Source organism: Arachis hypogaea, chromosome 20, assembly GCF_003086295.3.
Source record: "Arachis hypogaea cultivar Tifrunner chromosome 20, arahy.Tifrunner.gnm2.J5K5, whole genome shotgun sequence".
Lineage (NCBI taxonomy): Eukaryota > Viridiplantae > Streptophyta > Magnoliopsida > Fabales > Fabaceae > Arachis > Arachis hypogaea.
This window is the reverse complement of record NC_092055.1, coordinates 123,557,205-123,577,308: the sequence shown is the minus strand read 5'-3', so window position 1 is coordinate 123,577,308 and position 20,104 is coordinate 123,557,205. Positions and strand designations below refer to the sequence as shown.

The following is a 20,104-nucleotide window of genomic DNA, read 5'->3' as shown; positions in this document are numbered from 1 at the left end:
TATAAATCGAATATGCCTAATTCGATTTATTTAGATCAGTTTAGGACAGTCGTGTAATTATTTCTGTTTAGAATATTTGAATAATTTTAATTTTTATTTATTTTATTAACATAAATTACTCTATTTAATATATAATATTATTGATATTGGATTTGACCCATCCGATTTTGGTCCTCTCTCAAAAAATAAATCTAATTTAAAAAATAATTTTTTTATTAATTTTAAAAAATATTTTCTATTCATTTTTAAAAAATTACAATATTTAGACAAATCAACTTATTATAGAATTGAATTTGATTTGGTGATTTATTATACTTGAACATTGAAAATGACTTTTTGACAAGTTTATCTCCAAAAACTGCACTCTACATGTTTGAATCTTTGCTCATTGATGATGTTATCGATTGCTTCAAATATAACAACTTCAAGGTTCCTTTATTATTCTCTACAGCAGCAACAGCTTGTTCTTTCTGTGTCTCATTTTCACTCCGCCCTCACCCTCCACCTTCCACTCTCCTCCTCTTATCCTTTGGTTGGTACCTTCTTCCCCTTCCTAATTGTTTTCATTTCTGTATTCAAGTTCATAATTTCATTTTGAATAAATAGTCACTGCGCTCTAAATTATTGAAAAGTCTTGTCTTTTACATATTCTGCACTACAAGAGTACACATAAACTGTGATGATTGAGACATTAAAAGTAAAATGAAATAAAGGATTTGATCCAAGCAGATTAACCTAATGTCAAGTATAGCATTTGTAGTTTTGGAATAGTGCTACTAATGTTTGTTCAGCTAATTTAAAGTGTTCTTTGGGCTGCCATTGTTTTTGAAGAGAGAACAAGAAAAAAATTAGTATTTTTGTATTTTGTTTGGTATAAACTAAATGTAAAAAGAACAAATTATAAAAGTCCAATTTACTCTCAGTTTTTTCACACAAAAGCTTCAGAAAGAAAAATATAATAATAAAAAATATAATTATAAAAAAATTAATAAGAAAAATAAGTTGTATTTTTTATTAGTATTCGTGTGTCTTTTTGTCAAGAAAGATACAAAATACATTAAATCAGTATTTCAGAAAACAATGTCTGTCTCCATGTCTTCTACCAAAGATAATTTTATGTCTTTGTGGATAAACGCAGTGGGATACAAATAGTTTTCACATGTTATTATTGTCTTGGACTACCATTAGTTTAACATTCTTTTCATGAAAACCATAGAATTAATTAGTCTAATTAGTGATGACTCTCTTCCCAATGTAGTTAATATCATTTCTGATCTCAATTCTCAATCAATCTCTTTTGAATTTGTCTGATTTTAATCAGCAAAAGTTAATTCATTGGGAATTTTTAGTTTTTTTCAACAGCGGCATCTCCTGACAAAGAGATAGCAGCGGAGAAAGTCTTGAAGGAATTTCATGCCACAATTGAAAATGCGGCAGCATCAAGTGTCAAAGGTTATGCTGCATATATTGATAAGATGTGCAAGATTGGAAATCTTTCTGCTGTGAGTCAAATGCTACAAGATTTACAAGACAGGAACATTTCTATTCCCCCTAATGTGTATATTGTCTTGTTAGCAGAGGCAAGTCAGAAGAATGACATAGACCTTTCGTGTCAAGCCTTCAAGAAATTATTGTTGTCTTGTAAATCCCCAAGTGCAGCTTCATGTCTTAGTTTTGCCCAGGCTTCCACAAAAGCCAATGGTTGTATTGAGCTACTTAGATTCATTGAAGAAGTATCAGAAATAACTTGTTCGAGTACATCATTTGTAAACAAGATCATTTTCGCCCTTGCCAAAAGTGGACAAAAGGATAAGGCCTTGGTGATATTTGATTATCTTAAGAGTCGTAACTATAGTCTTGACTTGGTCACATATAATATTGTTCTAGATATATTGGGCCGTACAGGTCGTGTGGATGAAATGCTTGATGTGTTTTCAACCATGAAGGAAGCTGGTTTTGTCCCGAATACTGTTTCTTATAATACTGTATTGGATGGCTTGCGGAAGGCTGGAAGAACAGACATGTGCATTGTGTATTTTAAGGAAATGAGTGAGAATGGCATCGAACCGGATTTGCTTACATATACTGCATTAATTGAGAGTTTTGGCAGATCAGGAAATGCTGAGGAATCTTTGAAATGCTTCAGGGAGATGAAACTGAAGGGGATCCTCCCTTCAATATACATCTATCAATCGCTAATCAATAATTTAAACAAATCAGGAAAGGTTGAGTTGGCAAAAGAGCTTTTAGAGGAGATGAATTCATCTTCTACTCGTCTAGCTGGTCCCGAAGATTTCAAGCATAAAAGAAAACGAAGAAACAGGCTGACCGAGGGTCCCAAAGTTTGTTAGTTATGTTGGTATGCTGTTCTCTGTCATTTCTTAGTTGTAATAGCATTGCCGTAGGAAGCTGACCCTCGTGCATGTCTATGAGGTTGAATTGTTAGATATGTGCAAAGGAAAAGTGTAACATTGAATATTGATCAATTCATTTTGTTCTTTACTTATTGGAATGATCAGCTAATTTGTTGAGGCACATAGGGTGCGTTTGTTTTTGGAGACATGACAGAACAGACACTAAGACAGAGACAATAGAACAGAGACACTAAAAATGATCCTTTGTGTATTGTGTTTGGATATGGTATACAAGACACTAATGTAATGTCCAGTATTATGTTTGGATACACATAGGCAAGATTAAAATATTATATGAAAGGACTAAAATAGCCATGTGATTCCAAATTTTTCGTATTAAGTACAAACTAATTTAATAGAGAATGAGAATACATAGGAGTATAGGAGATTACAAGAAGAATTAGTTTATGAACCAACAAGGTAAAAGTGATATTGAAGTAATAACAATAACATAAGAAGAAAGGAACTATCCAGTCAAGTAAGAAATTCTACAAAAAGAAGAGAGTATCTAAAAAAAGAAAGAAGAAGAACGCAAAACAGAGAAGAAACTCAAATTAAGAAAAATAAGAAGGGATAATAGTAGAATAATAAAAAATATCTTTGGACAAAAAGAAAAAAATTTCATTAAAAAGTTCGTGTCCACCTTTCTAAATCTGGTGTCCATCATTGTCCTTCATAAAAGAGTGGATACAAAAATATAAAAAATTGTTCTGGAGACAATGTATTCAGTGTTCATGTCTCTGCCTCCAAACGCTTCCATAATGAATTTGCTTCTTCCAACACTTTTCGGATGAAACCAGTGCTTAATTGTTTAAGCATCCAGCATAAAAACAGGAGTTGGCTTATACTTGAATGAAGGAAAATATGAATAATGGCTAGCCTTATAAATATTTAACAGCTAGTATAGAAGAATAACCTTAGCTCTTTCTTTCTGGGATCACACTTTCTCTATTATATTTAACAAGTTTGGTTCAGTTGCAATTTCTAAAACCCCTCTGTTAATTCTAAAATCCCAGGAAGAATCCAAAACCAAATCATTCAAGCTTGTTTGTTTTACCTTTTGAGGGATGTCAAACGTACGTCTCATACAAACAACATTTTTGCTTCACATTGAAGTGCATTGAGTGAGAAGCACATTTTCTACTTTTATAATAAACAAAATGTGAATCAAACAAGAACCATTCTTAGCATAGAACTGATTATAGTTTCTACTGTATTCTACCATCTCTGATTCACAACTACTTTTGAAGGTGGCCAATTTTATTAAAGCCGAAACAATTGAAAACAGGATATTGAAATTGATTTTTAGCATAGAATTAGAACTCTGAAATGAAGTGAACGTCACATTCAAGCAGAAGAGGGGGCATAAAAAGCTTTTCTCCTGGTGCTAAACCCTCAAAGATTTTGTCCATCTAAATATACAAATAACAATAGAATAACATAGAAACTATATCATAGGGAAATCTCTAGTCACGTTGAACTAAAAATGGCTATAACATGACATATCATGATAAATAAGTATAATTTTTTCTTGGCAATGAACAAGCCCCATTTCTGCTCCCCAGCTGCACCTCTAATCTGCTTGGCCCTCAATCTCTCAACAATCTCATTGTAGTCTTCCTGCAATTAATGATTCCAGTCATCAATGTTTCAAAATGGGAAACAATTATATTTAAATAAGCAGCACTTAAGTCTTATTTGAAATATATAACTTTATAAGTGTTCCTCTGAGAGTTAGGATCTTGGAAGAGAAGGGAGAAAAGGAATGGCTTGATGAATAAAATCGAGTCAATTTCACTCTCCTAGCCCCCTCCCTGTCTTCCCTTCCTTTTCATGATCACAACTAATAGATACACCTTAAGGAACTCACCTCAAAGAATTCATCAATGAAATAATGGTTCTTGTTCTCAAGGGCATTTAGCTCCTGTTGTAGTGTTTTCATGAACTGAAATCACACAAGTAACAATTTTATTGTATCTTCAGAAGAACAATTTGATTAAATGTCAAAGAAAGTAAATTGTAGTATTTGACAAACCAATTATGTTTGGTCCTTAGCCATTACGTCATCGAATCAGCATTCTTAAGCATCTGTGTAGGAAACAAGGGACATGTCTTAAAATAAATGTAGGCAAGAATAAATTATGTTGTCACTAATATCTTACAATATGCTACCATACCTGATAATCTGCTTCCATGTCATGGATATAATATCCTCCTTTTTTAATGTATTCTTCACATTCTAATGATATGCTTCCAGCTCGTTTACAATAATCAATAATTAGAAGTGTACCTCCATGCTTCAACCACTTATAAAATGATTCAAACAATGTCGGTTTATCCTGCATTAAACCACAGAAAATAGCTGAGGATAAGCTTCAGAAATGAAAGGAAAGAATACTTCAAGCAGACCCAAAAAAAAAAAAATATCGATCAAACTAAAATCTAGAACTACAATTTATTTGATAAAACTTAAGTTTGATCTCACTGTTCTAAAATATACTCGTCAAAATCTCAACCATGAGCACTGAATGAGCAATATATATATATTTTTTGTCATCCCCAAATTTTAGCATTTAGTGATACCTCCCTGATCCTTTGAATTACATAGATTGTTTTCTAATTGAAGAACGATATGTCTATATATTTTGTTATGAGACATCATGCTGACTTATACTTCATGCACCATTGAATGAGATGCCAATCCCACTTAGATTAGTCACATCCTACTTAATAGTAGATGGAGTGTTTTGTTTACATGGTATCCCATATGATATATTTACACATAGTACAAGTTCTTATTAAAACACCAAAGATGGTTCCTTACTTTGATGTGTAACATGGCATCACGAGTGTAGATTACATCAAATGTATTCTTGGGATATATTTTTCTGGTGCAATCGACACATTCAAATTCAACCGTACATTTGAGTCCAATGACACGTTCAATGGCAAGAGAAATCATATTTATGGAGAGGTCAATCCCAACAACATCAACATCAAAATTTTCAGCCATGTAAATGCACTTCCTCTGGTACCACAACCGACATCCAATACTTTCTGACCTGGTTGGAGAAGTCAATCCCAACAACATCAACATCAAAAATTTCAGCCATGTAAATGTCACCTCCTCCGGTACTACAACCGACATCCAATACTTTCTGACCTGGTTTCAGCCCCAACTTTGTAACAATTTTCTTTGTTGTTTATACTCAAGCAATAAGCAACCATATATTAGAAATATCAGAAAGCTATGATGAAGCTGAATGTAAAAAACAAAATAATAATATTGATTATTATCTATTTTATTTATTTAGAGTCATAATTAAATTTGATATAATTGTAGCAAGTATCTAGAATTAATATTAACATGATATTATATTTTTAACTTGTATAATATAATAAAAAAGAACGTAGCAATTTATATCTGCTTTCTATATAGCAATAATATTATATATATTTATATATCTCCTCTTTTAGCTCTTTTCTAAAAATATTGGCATATAATTAATGTAGATAACATATATATTAACCAAGTATCACTATTAAATTAATCATAAAGGTTAATAAAACATAATGGCATAATTTTTACCTAATTGAAGCAAGTATCTCCATTAAAAACATTGGCTAATTATTACTCTGTTCAATTAGTATACAATATATATAAATATATAAGGAGTAATAGTAAATTGTTACAATTATTTATCATCTAGAAAATTCGTACCTCAGACATAGTTCTTTTTCTATTATTTTTCATACCTAATGGCTACTAGCTATGATTCTATCAACAATGTTACCTATGGTAGATTATGTAATGAACAAATTTAGAAAATAAAGGCAAGAATTATAAGGTTATGGAAAGTCCCATTCAAATTTGACAAGAGCAAGACGACTTACATAGAAATGGTTCTCATGGATGATAAGGTAAGTTGATTATTTTCCATGATTTTATTAAGTAATGCTAGGTCCAGTTTATAAATATTTTTTGTTCATATTTTAAAAAGTAACGAGTAACGAGCAAAGATGGTCTGCAAGTGCTGTTGCAAGATCACAGAAACTTGGAAGATAATTGCACGATAAATGTGGTATATAGAGAAATTTTTGAAAACTTATAATGAAAAGGTAATAACGAAATCTCTTAATTAAATTTATTAATTTATTAACATTTATTACTATCAATTAAAAAAATTGACAAATTTTTAGTGCTAATGGGTAATGCATTCTTATTGTACATTTATAGCTTGAGAATATTAAAATTATCGTAAAAATTCGTATTATTTTATTCTCCTGATAAATAATTTTATAATTACATTAATCATATGATTTTGTATACTAATAATTTAACATTGATATAATACTGTTTCAGTTATATATTTTGCAGGCATCAAAGAATAGTGTTGAGTTGTTATTCAGTGGGTTTAAATTATTTATTGTTTATTAGAGAACTTTCTGTATTAGAATTCTGTAATAATTTGTTGTTAATTTTGAGCTGATTTTGATATGTTCTTAGTTCACAGTAAACCAATATATAAAAATTTGTTGGTGGATTTAAGTATTACTAGATTATTTATGATCACATTCAGTATATATGTTTGATTTATTGAAGAAAGTAGATTACTAAAACCGATTAATAACTATTTTAGAGCTAATTCAATTAACATTAGATTAAAAAAAACAAACAATGCATAATATGTTACTTTTTTATTAATCAAATTATTATAATTCAAATTAATTTTAACAAAACAACTTAAAATTATAATTTCAATCTTATCACGTGCATGGTACAGGTAATTACACTTGTTAATACATATAAAGAGGAAAATATCAAATCTGTATTCGAAATATTCTAATTCTAATTTGATGATATTTGATTTTTGCTATTGACAAAATAATTTTTAAATAATTTTAAAATTTGAACAAGCGTATTCGTAAATTCGTCGAAACGCAACTTTAATAGAAATAATGCTAAAGTGGCCAATGTATTTTACTGTTATGACAATCTTATTAATGTATATATATATAGGTGGAATTTTTAATTAATTAATCAAATTTCATCTGAACAATCCAACCCCCTAAACTTAACCTCCTTCTCCAACACATTATCACACTCTCTCACACTAAAATGAACCAAAATGGCGTCTCAATCTTTCCACTCTCACAGAGTCGCTGCTGCTAACATCATGTGGTTCTCCTTGCGGGATCCACTGCATCTACCAACTCTTGTGTCATTTGTCGCCAGTTTGTGTTTCGTGGTGGCTCGCTTCTCTCCCTGCGGTCAAGCATAAGAACTGACACACACAGCAGCGATGATAAACCACTATTTTATGGTTTATCTTGTGCTCAATTGAGTGGTTTTATCAAGTCTTTACACACTTATTCATACAATTCACATGATTTTACAACTCCTTCCTAGTTTTGTTCTATAATTGAAAACTTGCTTCCTGAGCCTTTAAATTGTGTATTTTAATTCCCCTTTATACCATTCGATGATGTGATCTGTGTGTTAAGTATTTTCAGGCTTTATAGGGCAGGAATGGCTTAGAGGATGGATAGGAAGCTTGCAAACATGGAAGGAGCACAAGAAATAAAGGAGACAACCAGCGAGGAGCGACGCGCACGCATGGCTCATGCGTGTGCGTGAATTGGAGTCTGCACAATGACGCGTGCGCGTGCCTGACGCATATGCGTGACACGCGAAAATGATCAGCGACGCGTACGCGTGACTGACGCGTACGCGTGACTGACGCGTACGCGTGACTGACGCGTACGCGTGACATGCGCTACCTGCAGAAATTGCAGAAAATGCTGGGGGCAATTTTGGGCTAAGTTTGGACCTAGTTTTCGGCCCAGAAACACAGACTAGAGCCAAGGGACAAGCAGAGACTCAACACACATTCTCATTCGCATAGTTTTTAGTTTTAGATTGGAATCTTCGAGAGAAATTACACTTCCTCTAAGTTTTCTTCACATTCATAGTTCTAGTTTTTATGCTTTTGATTTTGATATTGAGAAGAGTCACTACCTCCGTTGAAGTTGCCATTATTCTAGTTTGTTTTCTATTCCTTTACTCTTTTGATTACCTATTAACCTTGTTCAGATACGTATGTTTATGATTTTGGAATTTTTTAATGCAAAGAACTATTTTTACCTTTAATTAATTTTCAGTTATTGCTTTATTTATCATGTCTTCTTTCTATTCCCTTTATATGCCTGTGAACGTTGTATTCATGTCAATGGAGTAGACTCCCAACTTGACTTGGGGGTTGATTAAGAGGAGACCCTTGAGTTGGAATACTCAAGTGATTAGTTCAATTGGAAGTTGTTGGCTAACTCTCTATTTACTAACGCTAATCCTTCCATAAGGAAAGGATTAGGACTTGTGAATAAGAGTTAGCTTAATCGCTTGACTTTCCTTTATTTAGTAAGGGTTAACTAAGTGAAAACAACAACTTCTTGCTATCACAATTGGGAGAATCCAACAAGGATACAACTTCCAATTAATCTCCCCCCGGTCAAGGCTTTTTAATTGATTATATAAATTCTCTTGCTAATTTCCATTGCTTTAATTTACAATTATTTATTTTTCCGTTCTCCAACTCTTAAAATTTCTCGGAAAACTCCTGATTAATAAAATAGCACTCTTTTGTCAACTCGTTGGGAGACGACCTGGGATTTCTACTCCCAGTATTTTTATTCTAAAATTTGTGACAACCTTTTTTAAATTGATAAGCAGATTTTTGTCGGTTAGGAACTATACTTGCAACGCTGTTTCTATATTAAATTCTTAATTGGTTAATTTCCGCCCCATCAATTTTTGGCGCCGTTGCTAGGGAGTTGCAATAGTGTGCTAAATTATTAGTTGGTGTACATATTTTTAATTTTGCATATTTTATTTTATTTTATTACCATGAGCTGTATGTTTCTTTCATTGAATGACGCGTTCATTGCCTGATCCAAGCTTAGCCGCATTTGATCCTGAAATTGAAAGAACTCTTTCACGTATTAGGCGAGCTTGGCGTCGGTTAACCTCTGAGGGCGGTGAAGTGGTTACTACCAATTCACCAGTCTCATCTGAGGGCAAATCTGAAGCGCCATCTGAGGAAGAAACAAGCTCCTTTACTACTGATTCTGTTGATTTACGTGCAGGTAATATGGCGGAGCCCAGAAGGATTATTCTCCAGGAAGCTGGAGCTCCAGACTTTACACTGCAACCATATCAAGCACGTCACGCAAATCTGGCTGCAGATTTTGAACTGAAGACTGCGCTAATCAACTTACTACCCAAGTTTCATGGCTTACCTGCTCAGCAGCCCATAAATTACCTTAGAGACTTTCAGACGGCCTGCTCAACTACTAGGCGTCATGGTGCAGATGAAACTACTATTTGGCTATATGCCTTCCCATTTTCTCTTGAGAGAAAGGCAAGGGAATGGTTCTACACTCAACCTGAAGAGGTTGTCACTAATTGGGATCTGCTCAGAAGGGAATTCCTGGAAAAGTACTTTCCAGCTGAAGTTACAGACAGATTGAGGAAAGAAATTTCCTGCATCATCTAAGGCGAGTCAGAGACCCTTTATGAATATTGTGAATGCTTCAGGAATCTCCTAGATTCTTGCCCCCACCATAAGATTGACCAGTTGGTGCTGATCAGCTACTTCACACAAGGCATGAAGCCTCAGGATAAGACTACACTAGATGCTGCAAGTAATGGCTCTCTGAAGAAGTACAAGACGGTGACAGAAGCGTGGCAACTGATCACCGATCTAGCTGAGTCTACCCGAAATGTCAGGCACAGGAACAACCATCCCAAGGCTATTGCAGAGGTGTCCTCTAGTAGTAAGACTGCTGCTCTCACACAGACTCTAGGAGAGATGACCCACATACTAAAGCAGCTACAGCTGAATCAACAACAACCTCAGCCTCCCCCATAACAACAAAGTCAACAGTTGGTTCCTCAGAGAGTGTGCGGAATATGCGCCTGCTATACTCATTACACTGATGAGTGTCCACAACTCCAGCAACAAGAAGATAGCACCTTGGCAGCTACTCACAATTTCTATGACTGCCCGAATCAAGGATACTATCAGTAAGGCGGCAATTACAACCAAGGTGGGAACTACAATCAAGGTTGGCAAGATAACTCCAACCAAGGTTGGAGAGATAATCCTAACCAAGGGTGGAGGGACAACTACAACCGAGGAGGCAGAGACAACAATGAGAATCAGAGGTGGAACAATAACAAAAACAGACAGCAGGACCAGAACCAACCTTACAGAGCACCACACCTAAGGCAGTCCCAGGCACCTCAAAAGAACCAACAACAGGCCCCTCAAATTACTTATCCCCCTTCTTCTGCCAATGATGAGGTGCTTCACTCTCTTGTACAAGGATAGAAAGACCTTCAGAATACACTTACCTCTAGCATCAATGGTCTTACATCCACTTTACAAGCCCTCATCTCCCGGATGGAACCACCTCCCACCCCCACCAATCAACCTTCAAGCTCCAGTACAGTTCCTTCTCAACCTTTACCCAACCCCAAAGGTGGAATTAATGCCATCACTTTGAGGTCCAGAACCACACTGTCAGAGAGGAGTCAGGAGGAGCTAAGCTCAAAAGAAGATATCCAAGCTGAAGACATTGTTGAGGTAGAGGATGTTGAAGAAGAGGAGGAAGTAGAAGACATGGCTGAAGAAGAAGTAGCTCAACCAGGGAAGGAAACACCAAAAGAAGCTGAAGCTACAAAAGACGTCATTCCCATTCCATTCCCACACCTTGCTAGGAAGTCCAGGAAGCAGATAGAGCTAGACCCCAAGATGGTGGAGATCTTCAAAAAGGTTGAGGTAACAATTCCCCTTTTTGATGTCATTCGTCAGGTACCTAAATATGCAAAGTTTCTAAAGGATTTATGCATGAATAAAGATAGGATACAGGATTTAGAAACTATTCCTCTAGGTAGCTCTATATCTGCTTTAATGGGTGATATACTTGAAAAATATAGTGACCCAGGTCCATGCATGGTAACTATTACTATAGAGGGTGTAAAATTTTCTGACTGCATGTGTGATTTAGGCGCGTATGTTAGTATAATGCCATTATCTGTATATGATGCTTTGAGGCTCCCTCCCTTAAAAAGGTCGACAGCATGTCTTGTTTTGGCAGATAAAAGCATTATCTCTATGGTTAGAATTGTTGAGGACGTGCTGGTGACTCAGGAAGACCATCATCCATCCTGCTTAGAAGGCCGTTTCTGAAGACTTCAAAGTTCAATTTGGATGCATTCTCAGAAACTTATTCCTTTGAAATAGATGGCAGAGCAGTGAGCTTCAACTTGGATGAAGCTATGAAGCATCCTCCGAAAAATCATTCCATCTTCCAGTGTGATATCATTGATGAAATTGTAGCTGCAGTTCACCAAGAGAAAGTAGAAGAGAGGCACATGGAGAAAGATGCAAGTGTGGGGACAACCTCTGAGCTTACTGAAGATACCTTGCCACCATCACTAGCTCTAAATGATCAAGTGCCTAGCCATGAACAGACAATGGAGTTAAAGCCCTTTCCACCCCACCTTAAGTATGCTTACCTTGAGGATCATCAGAAGCTCCCAGTTATCATTGCAAGGGAACTCACTTCCCAACAGGAGGAGCAGCTGCTTAGTGTGCTGAGAAGATACAAGAAAGTAATTGGGTGGAGCTTGGTGGATATAGTAGGCATCAGCCCTCAAGTTTGTAAGCATAGAATATTTTTGAAAGAGGGAGCAAGGCCGGTTCATCAACCTCAAAGGCGGTTGAACCCCACCATTTTAGAAGTTGTCAAGAAGGAAGTGACCAAACTGCTTGAAGCTGATATTATCTACCCCATCTTAGATAGTGAATGGGCCAGTCCAGTACAAGTGGTGCCCAAGAAGTCTAGAGTCACAACAGTAAAGAATGAGCATGGAGAGCTCCTGACAACTAGAGTGCAGAATTCCTGGAGGGTGTGCATTGATTACAGACGCCTCAACCAGGCTACTCGTAAGGATCACTACCCCCTGCCATTTATCGATCAGATGCTTGATCGTTTGTTAGGTAAATCACACTACTGCTTTTTAGATAGTTACACATGATATTTTCAAATCCATATAGCTCCTGAAGATCAGGAGAAAACTACTTTTACATGTCCCTTTGGAACGTATGCATACAAGAGAATACCTTTTGGCTTATGTAATGCACCAGCTACTTTCCAAAGATGCATGATGAGTATTTTCTCAAATCTTCTTGAGAATTGTATGGAAGTTTTCATGGATGACTTTAGCGTGTATGGTGATTCATTTACCCTTTGCTTGGATAGTTTAGCTAGGGTATTAGACAGGTGTGTTAGTTCAAACCTTGTATTAAATTTTGAAAAATGTCACTTTATGGTAAAACAAGGTATTGTTCTATGACATGTTGTTTCTACTATTGGTATTTCTATAGATCCAGCAAAGGTAGATGTCATTTCTAGTTTACCTTACCCCTCCTCCGTGAGGAAAGTCCGTTCATTTCTTGGTCATGCAGGTTTCTACCGGAGATTTATCAAGGATTTCAGTAAGGTAGCATTGCCTTTATTCAAACTGCTGCAGAAGGATGTTGAGTTTGAGTTGAGTGAGGATTGCATGGAAGCGTTTGATAAGCTGAAGATCGCTTTGACTCAAGCTCCGATTGTGAGAGGACCCGACTGGAGCCAACCTTTCAAGATTATGTGTGATGCCTCCAACCATGCAGTAGGAGCGGTGCTGGCTCAGCGTGAAGGTAAGGACCCTTTTGTAATTGCTTATGCATCTAAGACTCTAGACGCTGCTCAGTCTAATTATACTACCACTGAAAAAGAGCTTCTGGCTATTATTTTTGCTCTGGATAAATTCTGAGCCTATTTACTTGGTACTAAGGTGGGAGTATACTCAGACCATGTAGCTCTAAAATATTTATTAGCTAAAAAAGAGTCCAAACCAAGGTTAATACGTTGGATATTATTGCTGCAAGAATTTGATTTAGAAATTAAGGATAGGAGTGGTTCCCAGAATTTAGTGGCGGACCACTTGAGTCGCCTTGAGCACATTAAGGATGACTCCACTCCTATCAATGATGCTTTTTCATTTGATAGCTTACACGCAATATCTGAAGTAGTTCCTTGGTATGCACCTGTAGCTAATTATCTAGTTAGTCATACCTTTCCTCCTAATTTTACCAAACATCAAAGAGACAAGCTGAAAAGCGAGTCCAAATATTATATATGGGATAACCCATATTTATGGAGGTATGGTTCTGACTAGATAATTAGAAGGTGTGTGCCTCAATCAGAATTTCAGTCCATGTTAGAGGCCTGCCACTCCTCTAAGAGTAGTGGACATTTTGGCCCTCAAAGAACAGCTAGAAAAATCTTAGACTGTGGATTCTGGTGGCCTACTCTTTTTAAAGATGCTAATGCCTTCTGTAAATCTTGTTTCTCATGCCAAAGATTTGGTAATATATCCAAGAGGGATGAGATGCCCCAACAACTTATGCTATTCTGTGAAATTTTTGATGTTTGGGGCATTGACTTCATGGGTCCATTCCCAAACTCTAGTGGTTTCTTATATATACTGTTAGCTGCAGATTATGTTTCTAAATGGGTAGAAGCAATTTCTACCCGTACTGATGATGCTAACACTGTTGTCTCCTTTGTTAGAAACCATATTATCTGTCACTTTGGATCACCATGAGCAATCGTGAGTGATCAAGGCACTCACTTCTGTAACAGGAGATTAGCAGGTTTACTGAAGAAGCATGGGATTATGCACAAAGTAGCAACAGCTTACCACCCTCAGATCAATGGGCAAGCTGAGGTGTCTATGATGAGAGAACTTTTGCATGGTCTAGAAAATTGCGGATGAATCCTCGTTGCAAGTATAGTTTCTAAACCTTCAAAAGTCCTTTCATACAAACGTTTTGGTTGTCACAAGTAACAAACCCCTTAAAAATTGTTAACTGAGTATTCAAACCTCGGGTCGCCTTTTCAAGGAACTGCAGGGAAGTATGTTCTTATTATTGGCTATAAAGGTTGTAATCGGGGTTTAGAAGATGAGAAGCAAGTGATTTAAATGGCAATTAAAATCAATAAATAACTGTAAAGCAACTTTTGGCAGGGTAAGAGAAATTGGAAGTCCAACTTGGTTATCCCTCTCAACAATAATGAAAGTTGAATCTTAATTCCTCTTACTTAACCTTTAAAGCAAAGGAAAGTCAAGGGACTAATAAGTTTGACTTTCGAATCCTATTTATTTCCTAAGAAAAAGTTGGGATTATTGAAGTTCAGTTCAATTAGCAAGATAACGATTATCAATTATGCTAAGTTTGATAATGTTGAGTTACTGATTTCTTAACCAAGACCAAAAGGGAAAAAAGTAAAATTGCTGGAATAAAAATGTCCTTAGATGGGAAGCAAAAATATCTTAATTCAAAGAGAACAATAATAAACTGAAATACCTCAAATAATCATTAATTCAAATCATAACATGGAAACGGTTCATAAGCCAAATTGGCAACATTTATAGATACGAATAAAAGCATTAAAGTAAAAGTAGCATAGAAATATAGATTAAAGTAAATATTAAACCTGGATCGAGAGTCACTCTTAAAAACTAAGAGAAGTCCTAAATCCTAATCCTAAGAGAGAGAGAGGAGAGAACCTCTCTCAAACTAAATCTAAATCATGGAAAGTGAAAATTGGCGAGCTCTCTCTGAATGGATGCATTCCCCCACTTCATAACCTCTGGTCTATGCCTTCTGGACTTGAATTTGGGCCAAAAAGGGCTTCAGAATTCTCTATGAGCATTTTCTGCAATTTCTGGTGCGTGGCCTCTGTCACGCGTCCGCGTGGGTCACGCGGTCGCGTCATTCGGAGCTTTTCCTTGCCACGCGGTCGCGTCAGTCATGCAACTGCGTCATATACATTCTGCTTAAGGCACGCGGTCGCGTCAGTCATGCGACCGCGTCACTGCTTCTTTGCGCTTGGCATGCGTCCGCGTCGCCCATGCGATCGCGTGGATGATAATTTCTTCAGAAGCTCCGTTTTGTGCTTTCCTTCCAATTTTGTATGTTTCCTTTCCATCCTTTAAGTCATTCCTACCTTAGAAGATCTGAAAATTGCTCAACACACTAATCACGGCATCGAATGGAATTAAAGGTGATTAAAATAATTAATTTAAAAGCATAGGAAACATGTTTTTCACATACATCACATAATAAGGAAGGAGAGTAAAACCATGCAATTAACATGAATAAGTGGTTGAAGGATTGAATAAATCACTCAATTTAAGCACAAAATACATCATAAAATATGGGTTTATCAACCTCCCCACACTTAAACAATAGTATGTCCTCATGCTAAATCCAAGGTAATAAGTAAGGTTAAAGTGATGGAATGTCATGCAATGTAATCTAATCTAAATGCAACTACCTAAATGAATGATGCATCATGCAATTCCAATTTATTCACTCATATATAAAGCTTACAGGTAGTTAAATTAATTCACATTTTCAAGGAGTCATATATGTATATATAGCCAAGCCTTAGATAATCAATAAGCACTTTTACAATTGAGATGGGAGAAAAAGCATTTTATGGACTTGCAAGACAATTAGATAATTCAAACAAAGATAAATATTAATGAGCTATTGAACCCTCACTGGATTTGTGTTTACTCTCTAGTCACTCAGTGTTTATTGGGTTAATCACTCTATTCTTCCTTTTTTTTATTCTTCCTTTCTATAACTTTGTTCTTCATCTAACCAATCAACAATTATAGAATACAGTCATACCAAAAATTATGAGGTCTTTAATTAAGGTTGTAATAGGGCCAAGGTAAAGGTAAGGGTATATGTATAAGGCTAAGTGAGCTAATAAGTGAATCCTTAATTAGGCTAAGATCTCACCTAACATACATACTTAGTAAAACAGAATTTCTTTACCTATTTTCCCATACTTTTTCCACTTTTGGATGTTACATGCTCATGTTTCAACTTTTGTTCTTATTCCATGTGCATTGTTTTTATTTTTTGCATTTGGGGAATTCTTTTGTATCCCCTTTATTAAATACTGAAATTTTTTTTAATGCACATGGTAATTTAATCACTTTGATTTCTCATGAGCATGCTTCCCAAAAATTTCTTAGTTGAGTTATTTTATTCTTTTCAATTCTTCTACCTTTTATTTTTATCATCCATGTTCCCAATAGGTTTCCCACATTTAAACTATTCATAATTTTCTATCTTAAGCTAACCAAGGATTCAACTTGGAATTTTATTTTGTTTTTCTGCTTAAGGCTAGTAGTATGGCTGATAGAATAAAAGGGGATTTAAAGGCTCAAGGGGGCTAACAAGGGTGATGTGAAAGGTAGGTTGTTTTGGGATAAGTGAGCTAAAATTAAATGATGACCTCAATCACTCTTTTGGTATGTATCTATATTCTATATTCTATATTCTATAATTGGACATATAGATTAAAATAAAGTAAAGAATATCATAATGTAAAAGAAGGGCGGAACACACAGGAATAAAAATTATGGTTTAAATGTAACCATACAATTAAGCTCAAAACTCACAGGCTATGTGTTCTCTAGCTCAAAAATTATTTACCACTTATGTATGTCATGCAGGTTTAGTTAAAAATTCTCATTATTCTCAATGTAAAACTTATATTGAATGGCTTTAAAGTTTTAGTGTTTCTCCTTGATGAAATGTTGTTAACTTAACTATGTGATGTAATGCTATATATACAAGGTTTATGGATTTAAATTTGTTATGTTCAATTTCCTAGCTTACTTCCTTTTTATATTTTTCAATTTAAACTAAGCTGTCTTATGCTAAAAAGGGTAAGCTATACTAGTTAATCCACTAATAAGTTAGAATTGCAAACTAAACTAAATAACTAAGATATGAATAAAATGCAAAATGCAGAAATAGAGTAAAAATATATAAAAGTAGCAATGTATAAGTACTCAGAAAATAACAATAAAAAGAAAAATACAGAAAAATATCCAAAATAAAAGAAAAGAGTATGTAGTGGTTCACCAAAATAAAACGCCAGAGATGGCGACCTCCCCACACTTAAAATGAAGCATCGTCCCTGATGCTCAGTCAAGCCGGGTGTGAAGGGGTGTCATCACTGGTAGGATTGGTAGCTAGTGTCTCTGTGGTGGTGACTGGCTGAGGGGCTGACTGCTGTGGAGGAGGGGTTGTCTGGATGGAGATCTCAAGATCTGCAGCCTGGATCTGCTGGGGTGCTGCCCGCTGGGTGTCTGCCTGCTCTGCCTCTCCCTGGGGATGGGTTTCTGCCTCGGGCTCATCCGCCTCCTCCTCAGATGCCTCGGATGGTGTGTCGGGCTCGGAGGAGATGTCGCCGGATCAAATCATCAGCTTCAGGTGCTCATAGCGTCACTTGTTGCGACGCTCTATCTGGTCAAGTCGTCGAAACAAGCGGTGCACCAGATGATAGACAGGCTCTGTGGCAGGTGGAGGTGCAGTGGTGGTGGCAGGGGTAGGTGGTGCAGTGGAGGAAGAGGGACCGGCAGATGGTGTAGCTGTATCATCAGCAATGGCAGTCAAGAAAGGAGGTCTGTAACCCAAGGCCAGGAAGTTCCTGCTGTGAGGAATGATCTTCCTGCAGTCCGCGGCGGGTGGCCTCTCATCAACATCCTCCCATGGCACGTCAGCTTGACGGCCCAGCTGTGTAACCAAGTACGGGAAAGGAAGAGTGCCTCGGATGTGGACCCTGGCCATATAGTGCCGAATAAAGCGTGGCAGGTACAGTTCTTTACGCACCATCACACACCAAAGGAGGGTGATCATAGCGGCAGGTATCCCAGTCTCGTGAGTACTCGGCATAATGTAGTTGCTGAATATCTGATGCCATAGCCGAGCCTCATCGTTCAGGTAAATCCGCTTGATCCCTTTGGGCATGGTGGTGTTCTGACCCATGATCCAAGGAACTAACGGGTCAAGGTCAATCCGGGCCTTGACTGCATCCCAGTCAAAACGCATATAGCGCATGTCCTCCTCAGCTCTCTGATAGCCATCTATCTGATCAGTCTTAGGCAGAAGCTTCAGAACCTCTTCTATTGCCTCCTCAGTAACCAAAATCTGCTTCCCTCTGAGGTTCACTGCATCTAGGGAAGTTTTGAAGTAGTTGCAGTAGAATTCCCTAACCCAAGATGCATTAACCTCAGTCAGAGGTCTCTCCAGAAAGAACCAGCCTCTTTGTTTGATCTGATCAGAGGTGTATTGCTGGAGTTCTTCTGAGATCTTCAAAGTCCGCTCCAGGTATAGGTGCCTGGAGTTTGCAAACACCGGATACCTCAGCTCACAGTATCGGTTTGCAAATTTTATTGGATCAGTAGTAGGGAGCAGCTGGTCGGCCTTCTCCTGCTGGGTAAAATTTTTCTCCCGCAAGGAGGCATCATGCATGAGGTCGATGATAGACACGGAGGCTTCTCCTCTTTTTCTTTTGCCAGTAGTGGCCTTGCCTTTTTCCTTTCTATGGGAATCCGACATCCTGAAAAGCAGAAAACCAGGATATAATAAAAATGGAAAAGCAAATAGGCAAATAATAAAAAAAAACACAAAGTGGCAAGGGAGCAATAGGATAAGGAATATGAGTTAAGTAAAATGTGCATTTAGGATTGGTATAGGAGTGAAAAGAAGAAATCACAATCCAAAATGTTATTGAATGCAAGTTAAATAGAAAAAATTAACATCATGCCTTTGTTAGAATGTTAAAAGAAAGTGAAAGAAAGGTTAGGTTGGTTAGAGTTAAAATTAGTGAGTTAGTGAAAAATGTGTTAAAGTAAGAGGCATAATGAAAATAGTTCAAGTAACAAGTAATCACAGGTAGAAGCTATAGGTAACTCATATTCGAACAAGTAAGACAGTTTGATGATGATTCAAATAGAGATAAAGAAGGCAAAAATAGGAATCAAACATCGAAATTGCAGTTTAGGAATCAGGAAATCAAAGAGGATAAGAATGCATGCCCTGGCATTCATGAATGGTTTTGTTAAAGCAGTGGAAACAGAGTTCAAGATCCCAAAATCAAAACATGAATGGAAATAAAAAAGATTTATAAAAATTTGGGTAGCATTCCGGCTAAAATTGGATTTATCCGGAAAATAAACAGCAAACAAACAGTTCATATGAATTAAAAAAAAAATCAAGCTTCAGGTACATATAATGAATATAAACATGAAAATCAACGTAAAAAGTAGCAATATACAAGAAATACAGCATACGAATAAGATTACAGCAACAGAAGATTTGCAAATATGATAAAATAGAAACAAGAACAGTGCAAATAAACAGACCTAAATCCACTAACCACGTCCTAGGCTACCTAACACCCTAAAATCCACTACAACATGCATATCTAACTATCCTATCATGATCATAAATGGAAAAAAAAAAAAGAAAAACTACGAACGGAAAAAAGGATTGCATGTTGCGGAACCTGTGATGACATGTCATCATGTCATGTTTTTCTATGCCTTTTTCCTTTGTTTTCAATAGGTTTTATGCACTTTCTTGAGCCATAAGCAAACCAAGTGGGTAGATTTTCATGCTTCCTTTGATTTAATCAACCATGTATGAATTCATGCTATTTCATGAGGTTTTATGCTAAAATTGTCACATATTATGAAAGAATGA

At 36.2% G+C, this 20,104-nt stretch overlaps 1 protein-coding gene and 1 pseudogene across 1 annotated transcript; one reads left to right on the top strand and one right to left on the bottom strand.

Moving 5' to 3' along the window:
• Nucleotides 1–350: 350 nt before the first annotated feature.
• On the top strand, nt 351–2,506 carry LOC112786672 (uncharacterized). Its single transcript, XM_025830034.2, has 2 exons — nt 351–532; nt 1,363–2,506. Exons 1-2 carry the CDS (start codon nt 370–372, stop codon nt 2,349–2,351), a joined length of 1,152 nt encoding a protein of 383 aa, XP_025685819.1. The 5' UTR covers nt 351–369; the 3' UTR covers nt 2,352–2,506.
• Nucleotides 2,507–3,642: 1,136 nt separating this feature from the next.
• Nucleotides 3,643–5,427, bottom strand: LOC112784475 (phosphoethanolamine N-methyltransferase-like; annotated as a pseudogene).
• Nucleotides 5,428–20,104: the final 14,677 nt, after the last annotated feature.

Excerpts from the sequence above, each read along its gene's own strand:
- LOC112786672 (XM_025830034.2), top strand. The coding sequence starts at position 370 with ATGTTTGAATCTTTGCTCATTGATGATGTTATCGATTGCTTCAAATAT. Across the intron at positions 533-1,362 it reads TCTCCTCCTCTTATCCTTTG|CGGCATCTCCTGACAAAGAG; the intron begins GTTGGTACCTTC and ends TTTTTTCAACAG.